General features: G+C 50.3%; 1 protein-coding gene across 1 annotated transcript; it reads left to right on the top strand.

The window, feature by feature from the left end:
• Positions 1–740: 740 nt before the first annotated feature.
• On the top strand, positions 741–3,249 carry LOC103016971 (alpha-globin transcription factor CP2-like). The gene is given in 5 exon segments (XM_028165139.2): positions 741–750; positions 1,057–1,097; positions 1,373–1,858; positions 1,860–2,449; positions 2,754–3,249. Coding segments are annotated over 5 exon segments (1,506 nt in total). The 3' UTR covers positions 3,133–3,249.
• The last annotated feature ends 12,755 nt before the right edge of the window (positions 3,250–16,004 follow it).

Raw genomic sequence — 16,004 nt, 5'->3', positions numbered from 1 at the left:
CTCTGGGCCTCATGGTCCCAGAGGAAGGGCCTGTGCTCCAAGCCAAGGGTCCAGCCCAGAGCCAAAGGAAGCCCTCCCAGGGCCCCAGACCTGGGGGAGGCTCCAGAGGCTCCTGAGTGCCCCCGCGGTGGGCAGAACTGCACAGAATGGGGATTGGAGGTGGAAAAGTCTGGAGATCAACAGCCAGGTGGAAGGGTTGGGGAGAAGACCCTGGGTCAGACCTAAGGAAGTGTCCGTCCCGAAGGAAGAAGGGGAGACTCACGCCCTGGACTCAGGGGCCTCCCAGTCTGAGGGGAAGGAAGAGACATAAGCCATATTTGCAGGAACACCTCAGTCTAAGAGGGGAGGTAGAAAGCCAGGCCTGGTTCTCTGGAGGTTCTTAGTCTGTTGGGGAGGAGACAGAGCCTGGGCCTCGTCCTCTGGGAGCCCCCGTCTGAGTGGGGGAAGGGGAACCCTAGGCCCCGCCCGCAGGAAGACGCCTCCCTTGGAAACAGCAAGCAAGGCCTCTGGGAAGGAGCCAAGCTGGACCAGAATGTAAGGCTGCAGGTGGGGTGACCAAGGAGGGGTCAGGAGCAAACCAGAGCACCAGCTGCCATCTGAGAGGACTTCTGGAGCCAGGGAATGGCTGAGCCTCCAAAGATGGGCCAGTTTGGGATTTGAGCAGGTGACCTGGTGCTGAGAAACAAGGGAGGGGTTGCTGGTCTGCAGACTGTAAGGAGACCCGCCAGGTGGAGTAGTGGATGGTGGGCAGTGGGTCCAGAAGCTTCTGAGGCCTGCAGCCCCTCTTTGTGGAGAGGTGGTGTAGGATCTGGCTGCAAAGCCAGCTCTGGTAATAGAACTGTCCTCTAGAGGGTGCCAATAAACCGGGTCAGGTCTGGAACTTGCATTGCCCAGGTTCCCACCCCTACTTGCCCAGGTCCCCAAGTCTACTTACGCAGCAGGTCCCTCTGTAAGGAGAGACCGAGGTAGGCTGCCCAGTCAGAGACAATCCTGAAGGAACGAACTCTTCCACTGCAGCACCTTGGCTGAGGCTCTGCCCCTCACTCCCCTCTGCAGACTCGAAGAGGGCTCAGGACGCTGCGTCCTTCTTCAGGGAGGTAGGGATGTACCCCTGGTAGTGAGGGGCACCTGCCTTTATTCCTTTCCTTTGTGTGCTGTTGAGGCCACGGCGAGGTAAGAGTCAAAAGTGAAGCTGGGGTCTTGGATGTGGTCAGAACTTGAGCAGAGCTGGATTGGGCTGGGATCAGGCTGGTGACGGAGGGAAATGGGATCCATGTTGGAGTCAGGGATCCAGCCCTGGACTCATTTACTGGGCTGTACGCTGAGGACACAGAGGTAGAGCAGACACCCTCCTGCCTGTGTCTTGGGACAGACAGATAAATGGCAGGTGGTTCCCAAAGAAAGGGGCAGGGAAAAGGTGCGAAAGCGGCGTGGGAGCGCAGGTGATGTCCTAGCATTGCCCATTTTTAAGCAAGAAGAGTCAAGTTTGCCTCCAGATAATGAGAATAAAATCCTCCCTTTTCAATACGTGCTTTGTGCTGCCACCTCCCCAGCTGTGAAACCCCATGATGAAACCCTGACATATCTCAATCAAGGCCAGTCTTATGAAATCCGAATGCTAAACAATAGGAAACTTGGAGAACTTCCAGAAATTAATGGCAAGTTGGTGAAGAGTATATTCCGTGTCGTGTTCCATGACAGACGGCTACAATACACTGAACATCAGCAGCTGGAGGGCTGGAGGTGGAACCGACATGGAGATAGAATTCTTGACATAGATATCCCAATGTCTGTGGGTATAATCGATCCTAGGGCTAATCCAAACCAACTAAATACAGTGGAGTTCCTGTGGGACCCTGTGCAAGAGGACATCTGTGTTTATTCAGGTGCATTGTATTAGCACAGAGTTCACTATGAGGAAACATGGTGGAGAGAAGGGAGTGCCATTTCGAGTACAAATCAGTACCTTCAAGGAGAATGAGAACGGGGAATATACTGAGCACTTACACTCAGCCAGCTGCCAGATCAAAGTCCTCAAGCCCAAAGGTGCAGACAGAAAACAAAAAACAGACAGGGAGAAAATGGAGAAACGAACGCCTCATGAGAAGGAGAAATATCAACCTTCCCATGAGACAACTATACTCACAGAGTGTTCTCCATGGCCCAAGATCACATATGTCAATAATTCCCCATCACCTGGCTTCAGCAGTTCCCATAGCAGTCTTTCTCTTGGGGAAGGAAATGGTTCACCAAATCACCAGCCAGAGCCACCCCCTCCAGTCACAGACAACCTCTTGCCGACAACCACACCTCAGGAGGCTCAGCAGTGGTTGCATCGAAACCGTTTTTCCACATTCACGAGGCTTTTTACAAACTTCTCAGGTGCAGATTTATTGAAACTAACTAGAGATGATGTGATTCAAATCTGTGGCCCTGCAGATGGAATCAGGCTTTTTTTTTTTTTAATTTATTTTTTTATTTATGGCTGTGTTGGGTCTTCGTTTCTGTGCAAGGACTTTCTCTAGTTGCAGCAAGTGGGGGCCACTCTTCATCATGGTGCGCGGGCCTCTCACTATCGCGGCCTCTCTTGTTGCGGAGCACAGGCTCCAGACACGCAGGCTCAGTAGTTGTGGCTCACAGGCCTAGTTGCTCCGCGGCATGTGGGATCTTCCCAGACCAGGGCTCGAACCCGTGTCCCCTGCATTGGCAGGCAGATTGTCAACCACTGCGCCACCAGGGAAGCCCGGAATCAGGCTTTTTAATGCATTAAAAGGCCGGATGGTGCGCCCAAGGCTAACCATTTGTGTTTGTCAGGAGTCCTTGCAGCTGAGGAAGCAGCAACAGCAGCAGAAGCATGAGGGTGGAGACTCACATGGTACTTTCTTCGTTTACCGTGCCATCTGCCTAGAAGAACTGACAGCTGTTGAACTGACAGCTGTTGAACGGACAGAAAAAATTGCTCGGCTTTTCAGCATTTCCCCTTGCCAGATCAGCCAGATCTACAAGCAGGGGCCCACAGGAATCCATGTGCTCTTTAGTGATGAGATGATACAGAACTTTCAGGAAGAAGCCTGTTTTATTCTGGACACAATGAAAGAAACCAGTGATAGCTATCATATCATCCTGAAGTAGGTGTGGGGCAGTCCATCCTCAGTGGCTGCTGCTGCTTTCACCTATTGGGAACTCCCCTCTTGAAGGGGGTCGCAAATGGAGCTTTGAAGGGCTGCAGGAACCTGACCCATCTGACTGCGTGTGGGCGGGTCCAGGCCTTGGAGGCAGAATCCCAGGCATCTGTGTTGGCCCAAGCTCTTAGGGCACCCAGAGATTACTGCCCAACATGCGTTTCTGCAGCTATTTCTTATTTAAAATTTCTGGACCCTATTGTTGTTGAATATCAATAGAAACTCCACATCATTTAGGGTGTGTGTAGGGCATAATGATGATGAGAATTGTGTGATTTTTTTTAATTAATTAATTTATTTATTTTTTATTTTTGGCTGTGTTGGGTCTTCGTTTCTGTGCGAGGGCTTTCTCTAGTTGCAGCGAGCGGGGGCCACTCTTCATCACGGTGTGCGGGCCTCTCACTATCGCGGCTTCTCTTGTTGCGGAGCACAGGCTCCAGATGCGCAGGCTCAGTAATTGTGGCTCACGGGCCTAGTTGCTCCGCGGCATGTGGGATCTTCCCGGACCAGGGACCATGTCCCCTGGATTGGCAGGCAGATTCTCAACCACTGCGGCACCAGGGAAGCCCCCTTGTGTGATGTTTAATGGAAAGATGTTAAATTAAATTTTGTGATATGGAGCCATGTAATTTTTTTTCTAACATAAAAGCAAACATCTATATTCATAAGACTAGATCCTCAATCTTTTTTTGCCTCTGAAAACCTCATTAAAGAGAAATACGGAGAAAGAAGAAAATTCTTCTTTTGATTCCCCTGTAATTCTATGACTAATAGTAATTTTAGGTAACATTTATTGCACATTTAGTTGTGTCAGGCAGTGTGATAAATTCTTTAAATGGATTATCTTGTTTAAATCCTCTTAATAGCCCTCTATGAAGTAGGTAATAATGATCCCTAACTGAAGATGAGGAAACGGAGACATAGAGTGGCCGAGGAGCTTGCTGAGTAACAGGCAGCTAGCAGCTAGTGACACTGAAATGCAAACCCAGGCCGTCTGGCTCTTATTAACTGCCATCCGTGACTGCCACCCTTGCAGTCCTCTGTGCTTGCCATCGTTTCTTACTGTGGCTCTTCTGGTGAATTGGATGTAACACTGAGTGAGAACTGAGGAATTAACACCGAAAAGGACAAACCACACCTAAATAATGATGAACAAATCAAGACCTACAAAAAAATGAAAACATAGACACTTTCAAAGCATCATCAGTTATCAGATTCACAGAATTTGAGGTGGTGAAAACTAGGGATTATCTGTAACTCCCCAAATTCACTGTTCTTGAAGGAACTTCTCAAATTATTTATTAATGAGTTAGACTGACCTCTGCTTTCTCTTTCTCCTCTCTGCATCTTCTCTTGGTATAGAAAGTTCTTTTACTCATGTAGTGTTCTTTTATATAAGCTTTACAAGAAATTCATTCCCATCCTGTTTGCATTCTTACCATATACTTTAGTTCTTCCTGATTGTGATTGTGTGCTCTTGTGTGTATGCATGTGTAAGACTATGGGTCTTTTTTCACATGTAAAGTTTTATCCAGAAATCCCTCTACATGTTATGCTGAGGTGAAAAATGTTAATATTCAAAAGATTCTGTATTGGATTTGGATCTGTGTGTGTGTGTATTTTTAAGGCATTTGATAAAGTTTAAATGTTTTTATACAGAGATTTTCATTCATTAAAATCAACTTTCAAAAAAAAAAAAACGGCAGGTGACTTAGGATACACTGTGTTAAGGTAGAGGGGATACAGGAACAGCTAAGCCAGCCTGGAGGTGGGCAAGAATCTTCCAGAAGAGATGAGATGGGCACTGAGTCCTCTAAAATGAGAGAGGGAGGATGGGGTGGTAGTGGTTTTTTTGTTTTGTTTTGTTTTGTTTTTATTTTTGGCTGCGTTGGGTCTTCGTTGTTGCACGTGGGCTTTTCTTTGGTTGCGGAGAGAGGGGACTACTCTGTTGCAGTGCGCGGGCTTCTCATTGCAGTGGCTTCTCTTGTTGCGGAGCACGGGCTCTAGGCACGCGGGCTTCAGTAGTTGTGGCACGCAGGCTCAGTAGTTGTAGTGCACGGGCTTAGCTGCTCCGTGGCATGTGAGATCTTCCAGGGCCAGGGCTCAAACCCGTGTCCCCTGCATTGGCAGGCGGATTCTTAACCACTGAGCCACCAGGGAAGCCCCGGTAGTGGTTATTTTAAGTCATTTGAAGCCCAGTGGGATTGTGAGAAAACCTAATATGTTCTGGGAACTGTCAGTGGTTTGCAGAGGGCTGGAGAAATGGGCAGGGACAGACCATGAAGAGCTTTGTCTGCCAGGACAGAGAGGCAGACTTTATCCCAAGGGCCTGAGGAGCCCTTGAAAGGTGCTAAGCAAAAAGAAGAGTGAAGTAGTCAGTCTGGGGTCCTTGAGGCCTCAGAGCGTCCAGCAGGCAGGGGCATGATTGGGCCCAGGCTCAGGCCGGAGAAAGAGAACAGATGTCAGTCCCTGGGCATCTGCCATAGGAGTCGATGGAATCGCCGGGAAGCATGAGGGTGTGGGGCAAGGGATGGGGCCAGAATTCTGGGGACAGGAGGGGGACTGAGAAGGAGCAGGTGAGGAGGGAGATAGAAACCCAGACACCAGGCTGCCAAGAGGACAGTGGAAACTCGGGGAGGCCGTGGCCCCAGAGGTGCGTGCTGAGGTGCCAGCCTTGGTGAACTGGCGGGATGGAGGACGGTCACAGCGCTGAAGAAGTGGAGGCTGAGGTGGCAGAAAGTTCAACCATGGAGAGAAGACAGGCAGCAAAAGGGTCTGCGAGGCTGGGCACTAGGTCCAGGGCCAATGAGGATGGTGCAGGCAGACAGGGAATACCCGGGGTCCTGTCTGCATAGGGTGGGCTCTGAGTAGGGCCGCCAAATAAAACACAAGACGTTCAGTTTTGAATTTGAATTTCAGAGAAACAATATATGCAATATTTGGGACATACTTATGCTAAAAAATTACCCATTGTTTACAAACAAAAAAGAAAAAACAAACAAAAAATTACCCATAGTTTCTCTGAAATTCAAATTTAACCAAGTATCCTAGCTCTGGCTTCAGTGAAGACCCCGCCAGATGCCTTGCACATTTACCTGGGTTTGAGTCCCAGCTGGGCATCAGATTCACTGCCCAACCCTGGCTCAGTCCCTGCCCCTGAGCCTCTGTTTCCCTACCTGTGAAATGGGGTTGGAGGGTATGCAGTCCTCTCACCCCACTACTTTTGGCATCCAGAAAGGATCCAGGAAAAGGTTTACAAAGGCAGCAGCAGACCATTAACTCAAAAACTAATTTGGTTGAAATGATAAATCAGTTGAAATGATTTGGTAATATTAGTGTGCTACAGGGCAATTTTTGCAGACTCTGATGTATCTTTAGGCATTTGGTCCCTCTTTCAGAAGTCATTCAGTTTTCTTATTTTAATTTTGCCTGCAATACACTACTTTTGCTAGTAAATAGGTTGGAAATAACCCAGTGCTCATCAACCTCCCCTTTCTTACTCACTACACTAAATATCTTTTAATGTGATCTAGTGATTGGGGACATTAATGTTCAACCTAACTGAAAATTTAAATGTTTATGAACGCATAGCCAAACAAGTCAAGCAGGTATAATTGTCCATCATTGGAGTGGAAAGTTTTAAAAAATGGAAAAAAAATCTCAGATTCTTTTCTTTTAATTCTTCTATTACCTAAAATAGAAATAAGCGAAAAGAGCATTTTCCCTCCATGACAACAACTACAAAAATTCTGGTAGGTGTCTTTCTAATCCTTTTTTTTATGTATACACATACACACATTCTCCTCCCCCGCTCCGCACTTTGTCAACAATAAGTAGAATGAAACTTATATAAAGTTTTGTAAAGTACATTTTTCACTCAGACATTAAGAATATCTTTTCCAGGGCTTCCCTGGTGGCGCAGTGGTTGAGAATCTGCCTGCCAATGCAGGGGACACGGGTTCGAGCCCTGGTCTGGGAAGATCCCACATGCCGCGGAGCAACTAGGCCCGTGAGCCACAACTACTGAGCCTGCGCGTCTGGAGCCTGTGCTCCACAACAAGAGAGGCCGTGACAGTGAGAGGCCCGCGCACTGCGATGAAGAGTGGCCCCCACTCGCCGCAACTAGAGAAAGCCCTCGCACAGAAACGAAGACCCAACACAGCCAAAAATAAAAAAATAAATAAATAAATAAATAAATAAATAAACTCCAATCTCTAAAAAAAAAAAGAATATCTTTTCCATGCCAGTAGGTCCACATCCATGTCATATATGTGGCTGTACAGCACAGAATTGTCTCCAATTTTAAATGTATCCAACTCTTTTCTATCATGAATAGTATGGGGCAGACACAGTTGTCTGAAACCCGGTTAGGAATAAAAATGCAAACAGAAATTTAAAAAAAATCAGAATAAAGAAAAATGCCCAGATACACTAAAACTTCTCTGAACTTCCCTCAAATGCCCCCCAAAGTATCAATGTGTAAAAAATGAATCATTTCAACTATTTATTTCCACTAACATGCCAGTTGATTAACTTATTTATCATGTAAACTGGCTTTCAATCAAATTGTTTTCCACTTGGGATTTTCCAGACTTTTTCTTTTTTTTTTTTAATTTTTATTTATTTATGACTGTGTTGGGTCTTCGTTTCTGTGCGAGGGCTTTCTCCAGTTGCGGCGAGCGGGGGCCACTCTTCATCCCGGTGCGTGGGCCTCTCACTGTCACGGCCTCTCTTGTTGCGGAGCACAGGCTCCAGACGCGCAGGCTCAGTAATTGTGGCTCACGGGCCCAGTTGCTCCGCGGCATGTGGGATCTTCCCAGACCAGGGCTCGAACCCGTGTCCCCTGCATTGGCAGGCAGATTCTCAACCACTGTGCCACCAGGGAAGCCCCCAGACTTTTTTTTTTTTAAGAACTTTTTTTTTTGGCCGTGCCACGCAACCTACGGGATCTTAGTTCCCCGACCAGGGATCGAACCCACGCCCCCTGCAGTGGAAGCATCGAGCCCCAGAGTCCATGTAACTCAGGCACTGTGGTATCAATCAGTAAGAAATGAGCAGCTCTGGTTGAAGGAGCAGGGAGCGGGGTGGGAGAGCAGTGCCTGTACCTCAGCAAACCCTGGTCTCTCTGAAATCACCTGACGCCTTGAAAATTCTCAGACTGCTCAAAAAAGAAAAGACCCTTAATCCTCACCCAGGTAAGTGTCCCCTTTCAAACTCAAGTAGGGAAACTGAGATTCAGAGCAAGGTAGCAACTTACCCAAGATCACCCAGAACTAGAACATCCAGATCTGCCCAGGAGGCCAGGGTCCCAAGCTAGGAGAACTGGGGGCTAGGTGGCTGGGCTGGCAAGGGCTGGGGGCACAGGCAGGACCCAGCATGGTCTTTAACCCTGACATTCTCCAATGACCAGACCCTCCCCCAAGCCCAGGCTCTCATCCTTTCTTCTCAGAATCATATGTGGGCCTCCAGGAAAGAGTGGACAGAGGCTGAGGCAGACAGGGTCAGGAGGCACCGCCACTTGCCCAAGGACAAACATCCTATAAGTCATGGAACCAGAATTCAAACCCCGCCTGCTCCTCTCTAAAGTCCTCATCAGGCTACGTAATTTGGCATCAGAAACCAGGCATAGAGCTCAGGCCTGTCACTTTTTAGTATGAGCTGGAGCTATCAGGGAAGGCTTCCTAGAGGAGGGGGTCTCATTGACAGAAGAAGTTGGGAGATGACACTGAAGAAATTTGCATGTGTGAGAAACATTTGTATCTTTGTATATATCTGTATTTGAACATACGTGTGAATGAGTAGGTATGTGTGTATATGTGCATGTCTATGTCTGGTCTTGAGTGAAAACCTCTCACTGTCTCTCTTACACACACACACACACACACACAAACACACAGAGTCGTACACACACGAGCATGCGCCCATTCCTCTGGGTTAATATTTTCCTGCCTGCGTCACCACGGTGCCCATCAGCGGGCAACTCACGGCAGAAACGTGCCTTATCTGATCTGGAACAGGGGGCTGAGTGTGGGCAGAGAGCCTATCTCAGCAACCCCAGGCAAGCTACTCTCTCTCCACTCTCCTGCTCAGCCTGAAAAAGGAGGCACGCCCAGAGGGCCTGGCTACCGGGGTGTGATGTGACTACGCCATCTCCCCAAACACACTGGCGACTCCCCGAGTGGAGCGGTCTCCCTACCTCCTTCCAGGTGGGCAAGGTCAGCTACTCCCTGAGATACCTTCCCCACCTGTCATCTCTGCCCAAATCTGGAGGCCTCTCCACACATATATATGTTCCACTGAGGACAAAGAGGGAATAGAGACCCCGAGGAAACGCTCACAAGGTGCCCCCCTTCAGCAGGAAAGCAGCTCTGAAATGACCGTGCTAGCCTGCGGGAAGGTGGGATTTGATTTACAGCATTCCAGAAACACAGTGATTGCCCAGGGGACTGTTCAGAGGTCTGTGTGGGCAGGGACTTGGGCCCAGGCACCCACAGGCATTGAGCCCAGGAAGGCTTGGTAGAACACAGGGGCCCAAGGTGAGGTGGGGCCTTCCCAGTTCCCGGGCCTCTCCCAGTATCAATGGAGGTTCCTCCCACGCCCAGGCTGGCCCCCTGCAGTACCAGCTGAGCCAGATTGGACTGAGCAGGTAGACACAGTCTCTTCTGCTCTCGGCATAGCCGAAGGTCCAGCGTGAATCAAGCCCAGGTGTCCTGGCTCCTAGCCCGGCCTGAGGATGCCCTAATGCATCTCTGCATGGGAGAGACAAGGATGGAGTGTACAGGGAGGAGGACCACCCCAGCAGTGTTGTTTCCCACGGTGCAGAATTAGCAGCAGTGACTGCAGAAGGGGTGGTTTAATATGACGGTGGTTGACATTGTAATCGGATGGAATTGCAGGAAGGAAATGAGGACATGTTGCTGAGTGAATTTAGAAGAGTCAGCAGAGGTTGGGGGAGAGACCCTCCCGAGACAGACTACAACTTGTTCAGCTCTGGTGATGGTCTAGGTGCCTCCATTGCCCTGTCCCACACAAAGGAGGGTATCCAGAGAGCTGGTCTTGCCTTCTGGGCCCCTTCCCATCTCATCTGGCTGGAGGCACTAGCTCAGCCCTCATCTCTCCCCCCACCCTCCGTAACAGGGCCAGAGGCCTTCCTCTGCCTGCAACTCTGAGCTCTCCACTTGATGTCCCTCAGCCCAAAGACTGAGCATCTTGGGTCAGGTTTCCATGGCAGGAGAGACGAGGATGGAGGGCAGGAAGGCTTGACTGATTACAGAGTAAGTGGAGTTGGAAGAAGGGCTGCCTATGTCTGCCTGGGCTGACCCAGAGGGCCTGCCCTGTCCTGGGGACAATGCGCTATGTTTCAGTTCCAAACAAGGATTCCCACCAGCTACGCGGATGTCAGAGGAGCTGAGGTGGAGGCGGTGACTGGACAGAGATGAGTTCCCAGCAGTCAGCCCAGCTCAGATGCCCAAGCCCAACGCCTGGAAGCAGGCTCCGTACCCCTTTAAAGCATTTTTTAATGGAAATTTCTAACAGGCACCAAAGTAGCGTACGAACCTCCATATAACCTTCACCCAGTAAAATCATCAACCTTTTGGCATTCTGGTGTCACAGATATTTTCGGGTTTTTTTTTTTTATGAAGTATTTTAAAACAAATTCCAGCCATTATGGCATTTCACTCCTGCATTCTTCAGTATTCATCTCTAAAATCTATGAACATTTACTTAAATGATGACAATCCCATGCCTAACAAAATGAACAATTCCATGGAATTACCAAGTACTCACATTGTTTCCAAATATCTTAATTTGTTGGTTTGTTCCAGTCAGGATCCAAACACATTGCACTGGGTTAAATGTTGTCTTAAACATGACCAGTTCCCCTTTCTGTTCTGTTCACATTCTGTTCCTGTCACTGTCACTGTTGAGTAAAGTTGGTTCCATAGGAAGTCACAGTTCTGGGTTTGTGTTTGCTTCCTTGTGGTGTCATTTAACTTTTCCTCCATCCCCTGTATTTCTGAGAACATATAGGAAGTTAGCTCTAATCGTGTAATTTTATTTAGGATCAATTTTGGGGGTAGGGAATCCTTTGTGGACAGTGCTATGTGCTTCCTACTGTACTTCATCCAGAGACACATCATGTCTAGTTGCCCCAAGCTTAGTGATGCTGACCAGTCAGTGGGTTCAGAGGGTGGCAGCCTGATCCCACCACTGTCAAGTTCCCCATCAGCCATTCACCTTCTGGTTTCATCCTTTGATTTCTGCCTAAATCAATATCAAAAAATCCTTCTACAGTAAAACATTTTAAAGGAGAAGCTCTGAGCAGCAATTTCTTAACCCACAAGAAAACAAGAGTCAGGGCTTCCCTGGTGGCGCAGTGGTTAAGAATCCGCCTGCCAATGCAGGGGACACAGGTTCGAGCCCTGGTCTGGGAAGATCCCACATGCCGTGGAGCAACTAAGCCTGCGTGCCACAACTACTGAGCCTGCGCTCTAGAGCGCGTGAGCCACAACTACTGAGCCCGTGTGCCACAACTACTGAAGCCCGCACACCTAGAGCCTGTGCTCCACAACAAGAGAAGCCACTGCAATGAGAAGCCCGTGCACCGCAACGAAGAGTAGCCCCCACTCACCGCAACTATAGAAAGCCCACGTGCAGCAACGAAGACCCAACATAGCCAAAAATAAATAAAATAAATAAATTTATTTAAAAAAAATAAAAAAGAAAGCAAGAGTCTAATAATGCTGGCATCTCAGGTACTGAGTTAATCAGAGCAAAGAGGGGAGTCCAGATCAGGGATGCTTCATGAGAAGATGAAAGAGTGAGGTGGTAGCAGAAAGGAGCAGTGAAAAACCCAGGGACCTCCTGGCTGGGAGCCTGAGTGTGGGGCTGTTTTGGGGTTTGGCTGTTCAGGGATGGTTCCCCACATCCAGGTAGTGAGCTGTGGTTCCTAACTCAGACTTCATAGCCAGCAGACCTGAGCTTGAATCCAGTTTGGCTTCTTAATTGGTGCTGGGTGCCTTTGAGCAAGATATTCAATTGGGTGTCTTCATCTGTATGATGGAAATACTAATCCTCACCTCGCAGTGTTTTGGGAGAATGAGTTGGTGGTGAGTGCCTGGTGGGGAGTAAACACTCTGTGGTGGAGAGGATGCTTCTTTTTTTTTTTTTTTCTTATTAGTTATCCATTTTATACATATTAGTGTATATATATCTCCCAAGAGGATGCCTCTTTGAGGAAAGGAACCCTCCACCCCATCCCTTCTGCCCTGAATGACTCTTGCCTGACTCCAGGGCCAAAGCTAGAAGGGCTGCGGGGCCTGGGGATGGGGTAGGGAAGGATACCGTGCTCATTCCACAGGCAGACAGCAAAACCAAAGCCCATGGACTTCCACCCAGATCTCAAGACGCTCCAGCCAGCTGGGTGCATCTGGTCTCCAGCGCTTCCAATTACAGCTCGGCCCGCTCAGCTCTGGGACTTGACTTCCCGGTTGCCGCCCCGCAACCCAGGGGCTGGGGGCGGGGCTTGCCCCAAGCACCTGGCAATCGCCAGCTCAGTCAACAGGCAGTCAGGTCCAGGGGTGACAGGGCCTTGAGCAGGCAGCCTCCTGGGGATGCCCCGGCCTGCAAAGGATGTGCAGAGCAGGTGCACAATAAATGTATGTTAAGAGAACTGAGCTCCGCCTGCCCTGAGTGGGAGAGAAATAGGCTGTCAGGGAGGGCAGCTATGCCTGTGGGTGGGGTGGGGTGGGGTGAGGGGAAGTCTTGGGCATCCCCAGGAATTCATGGCTCCAAGACCCTGAGCCCTGGGGCGAACAGCCGAGGAGGGCGTACAGCCGGGAGATCCTCACTCCGGCTCTAGTTCCAGCCTGTTCCACTCCTGCTGCACCTACAACCCTGGCCCCCAGTTAGCCTCTCAACTGCTTTCCACAGCAGCTGAGGCAACCTAGCCTAGGCTTCAGGGGGGCGGTTGAGGGGGAGGGGATGTTGAACCCCGTCCCCCTCCCAATCACACCCTTTTTGCAAGACTCATGAGGCGGCACTAGCGACCCCTGCTGGCGACCTAAGCTGACGCCTTTGGCCAGAGTCCACTGGAGGCAACCCCCCAGGAGCCCCCTCCTCCCCCACCCCACGAGGGACTGGCTGGGCCAGCCTTAGTCCCAGGGTCCTGCTCTTAGGAGGGACGCACGGCTCCATCCAGCTCAACCCACACACCTTCACTGTGGCCTCCAAGTTTTCTGTTCCACGTCACCTGTGCTGCTTCCTTTCTTGTTTTGTTGACTTTTTGCTGTTTGTTTGCTCTGGCTAAGCCTACAGCCCCAGGATGAGAAATCTGAACTCAGGGCATCTGAGCCTGAAAGACAGCAAGCTGGGAGTGGGGCGGGGGGGAATGAGAGAGGGAGAGCTGTGAGCTGGTTCCCAGCCTCGGTCTGGGGGAATCTGCTGTTCACCCCCCTACAAGGCAAGTAGGGTTGGGAGGGGCAAGAATGGGTGGGCAGACTTTCCCAGCCTCACTGCAGGCAGGTCTTGGCTTGTAACGTTAAGTTGTTTTGAAGTTCAGCCCCAGAACTCTAAACACCTCATTTCTCCAGGAGGTTTGAATACCCCTTGCAGGGAAGAGGGCAGGTTCTCTGGAAGTTGTTCCCTGCTTTCAACCCCTAGTCCTTCAACCAAACATTCCCCTTGTGAAGCCCCCAGAACCAAGCCTTCCTGACTTTTCAACACCTCCGTGAGACTCTGTTACCCAACAGCCTGTGAGGTGGCACCACAGGGATTGCCGCCCCTGCACATTTTACAAAGGGAAACTTGAGCCTCAGAGAGGGTAAAGGGACCTCTCCAAAGTCAATAAGAGAGCTTGGGGTAGAACTCAGGCTCCCTGGCTCCTAGCCCAAGCTCTTTGCCCCACTTCAAGCATCTCGCAGATCATGGAGCACGACGGGAAGCCCCGGGGGCTGGGTCAGGGGCCAGCACACCCAGACGTGGGTACGCACGCACACTGCATGCCAGCACACATACCAGGGGCACGGGCAACCTGGGGCCGCCGTGCTCTCCCCGTATCCCAGCAGACCAGACACCACTCGGACCCTTATGTCCTTCCCACCCACAGAGGGAGTGAGAGGAAGCTCTGGCTGGATGCCCACACTCACTGCTCCTGGCCTGCCTGTGGCCTGTGGAGCGTGCCTGCCCTCTCAGGGTTAGGATGGGGAGCCATCCTAGCCTGTAGCTGGGGGCTTAAGGGATGAGCTCAGGGAAGCCGCTGCCATCAGCACGGGCTTAGAGTGCCTGGCACTGTCAGCTGGTCCAGCCAAGCCTTCCTTGGGGAGGATGAGCATCATCAGGGAGATTCCTCACCCGCCTCCCACCCAGGCTTCCTTCGCTGACGGCTCACCACGCTCCAGAGCCGCATCCCTCTTTCAGGGAGACACCTGAACCCGTGCACACGTGCCCTCGAAGAGCTATGTGTTCACCACCACCCCCCAGTCTTCGTGGGGCACCCTCCACACCTGTGGCCCACATCTTTGGACATCCCACATGGCCTGTAGACACAGTCAGACATGAGCACACATCTCACACTCGGGCATGTAACACAGCGTGTACCCCCATGTGGAAGAATACACAGGTCCATTCTACATACCCCCGCTGCCCCTACCTGGACCATGGTCACATGAAGGTGAGGGGTGAGTCAGCTGCCAACCTGTAGGACCTGCTGAGCCAGCAGGATGGGAAGCCCCAAGCTGACGGCTGTGGCCTTGAGGGGCCAACACCCCTTGTGGGGCCCGCCCTGCCACCAACCCATGGTACCCCCGTAACACTCCGCTTCCACCCTTATTATCTCCTGCCCACACCCTCAGCCAGAACTCATGCCAGAAAGGCACCGCTAGTCCTTTCAAATATATATATATATATATATATATATATATATCTGCAGCTGAGCTAGCTGTCTGTCACTATGCCTCAAGGGCTCCCATCAAACTTCTGCTGTTAAGTACAGATGCCCAAGGAGAAAAACCACGAATCCAGCAGGACCCATCCTCTTTCCTCTCCCCATGCAAACCCAAGCCTCCTGTCTATGCCTCCTCCACGGAAGCCCTTCCTATTGATGATAATTCACATCTCTTTCTCCTCTTAACTTGCGTACACTTGAGTCAAGAGCCCTACTCTGGGCCCAGACAGGCTCTGTCCCACCTGTATATGCCTGTTCAAGAGTCTGTCCCTGAGACGGGGAGCTCGCTGAGGGCAGAGGGAGAACCAGGAGGCCAGAGTAGCCCAGGTGAGTGTACTGTCCACCAGATGAAGGAAGCTGGTAAAGCCCACCTACCCTGGCTCCTCATACACCATTATCAGCAAGGCAAGTCCTGCTGGGTCTGAAGAATGTCCTCAAGCACCTACTATCTGCCAAGCATATCTGTAAACATTGATCAACTTTGTACATGCATTAATATTAAGAAACATCACTCCAAGTCTCGTTGTCTTTCACGTCTGAAAATATGTCATGGTTAGGAGTGTTGCCTCTGAAGCCAGACTCCTGGGTTCAAATCTCAACTCTGCCTCTTACTAGTTATTTAATCTCTTTGGGCCTCAGTTTCCTCATCAGTAAAAGGGAGGCAATAACACATATGAAGTGCTTGGGAGAGGGCCTGGCCTAGGGTAAGTGCTGAGTTTGCTGTAAATGTTCTCCCTCCCTCCACTAATCCAGTGCCTTATAAGCTGTCCCTAACAATCCAGTCTTCACACAACTTGCCAACGTGATCTAAACACAGATCCAGTGGGGTCTCTCCTGTACTCAAAATCCTTTTGTGGCTCCCCTGTGAGGTCCCCCCC

Source organism: Balaenoptera acutorostrata, chromosome 6 (assembly GCF_949987535.1).
Source record: "Balaenoptera acutorostrata chromosome 6, mBalAcu1.1, whole genome shotgun sequence".
Classification (NCBI taxonomy): domain Eukaryota; kingdom Metazoa; phylum Chordata; class Mammalia; order Artiodactyla; family Balaenopteridae; genus Balaenoptera; species Balaenoptera acutorostrata.
This window is presented reverse-complemented; position numbering and strand designations above follow the sequence as displayed.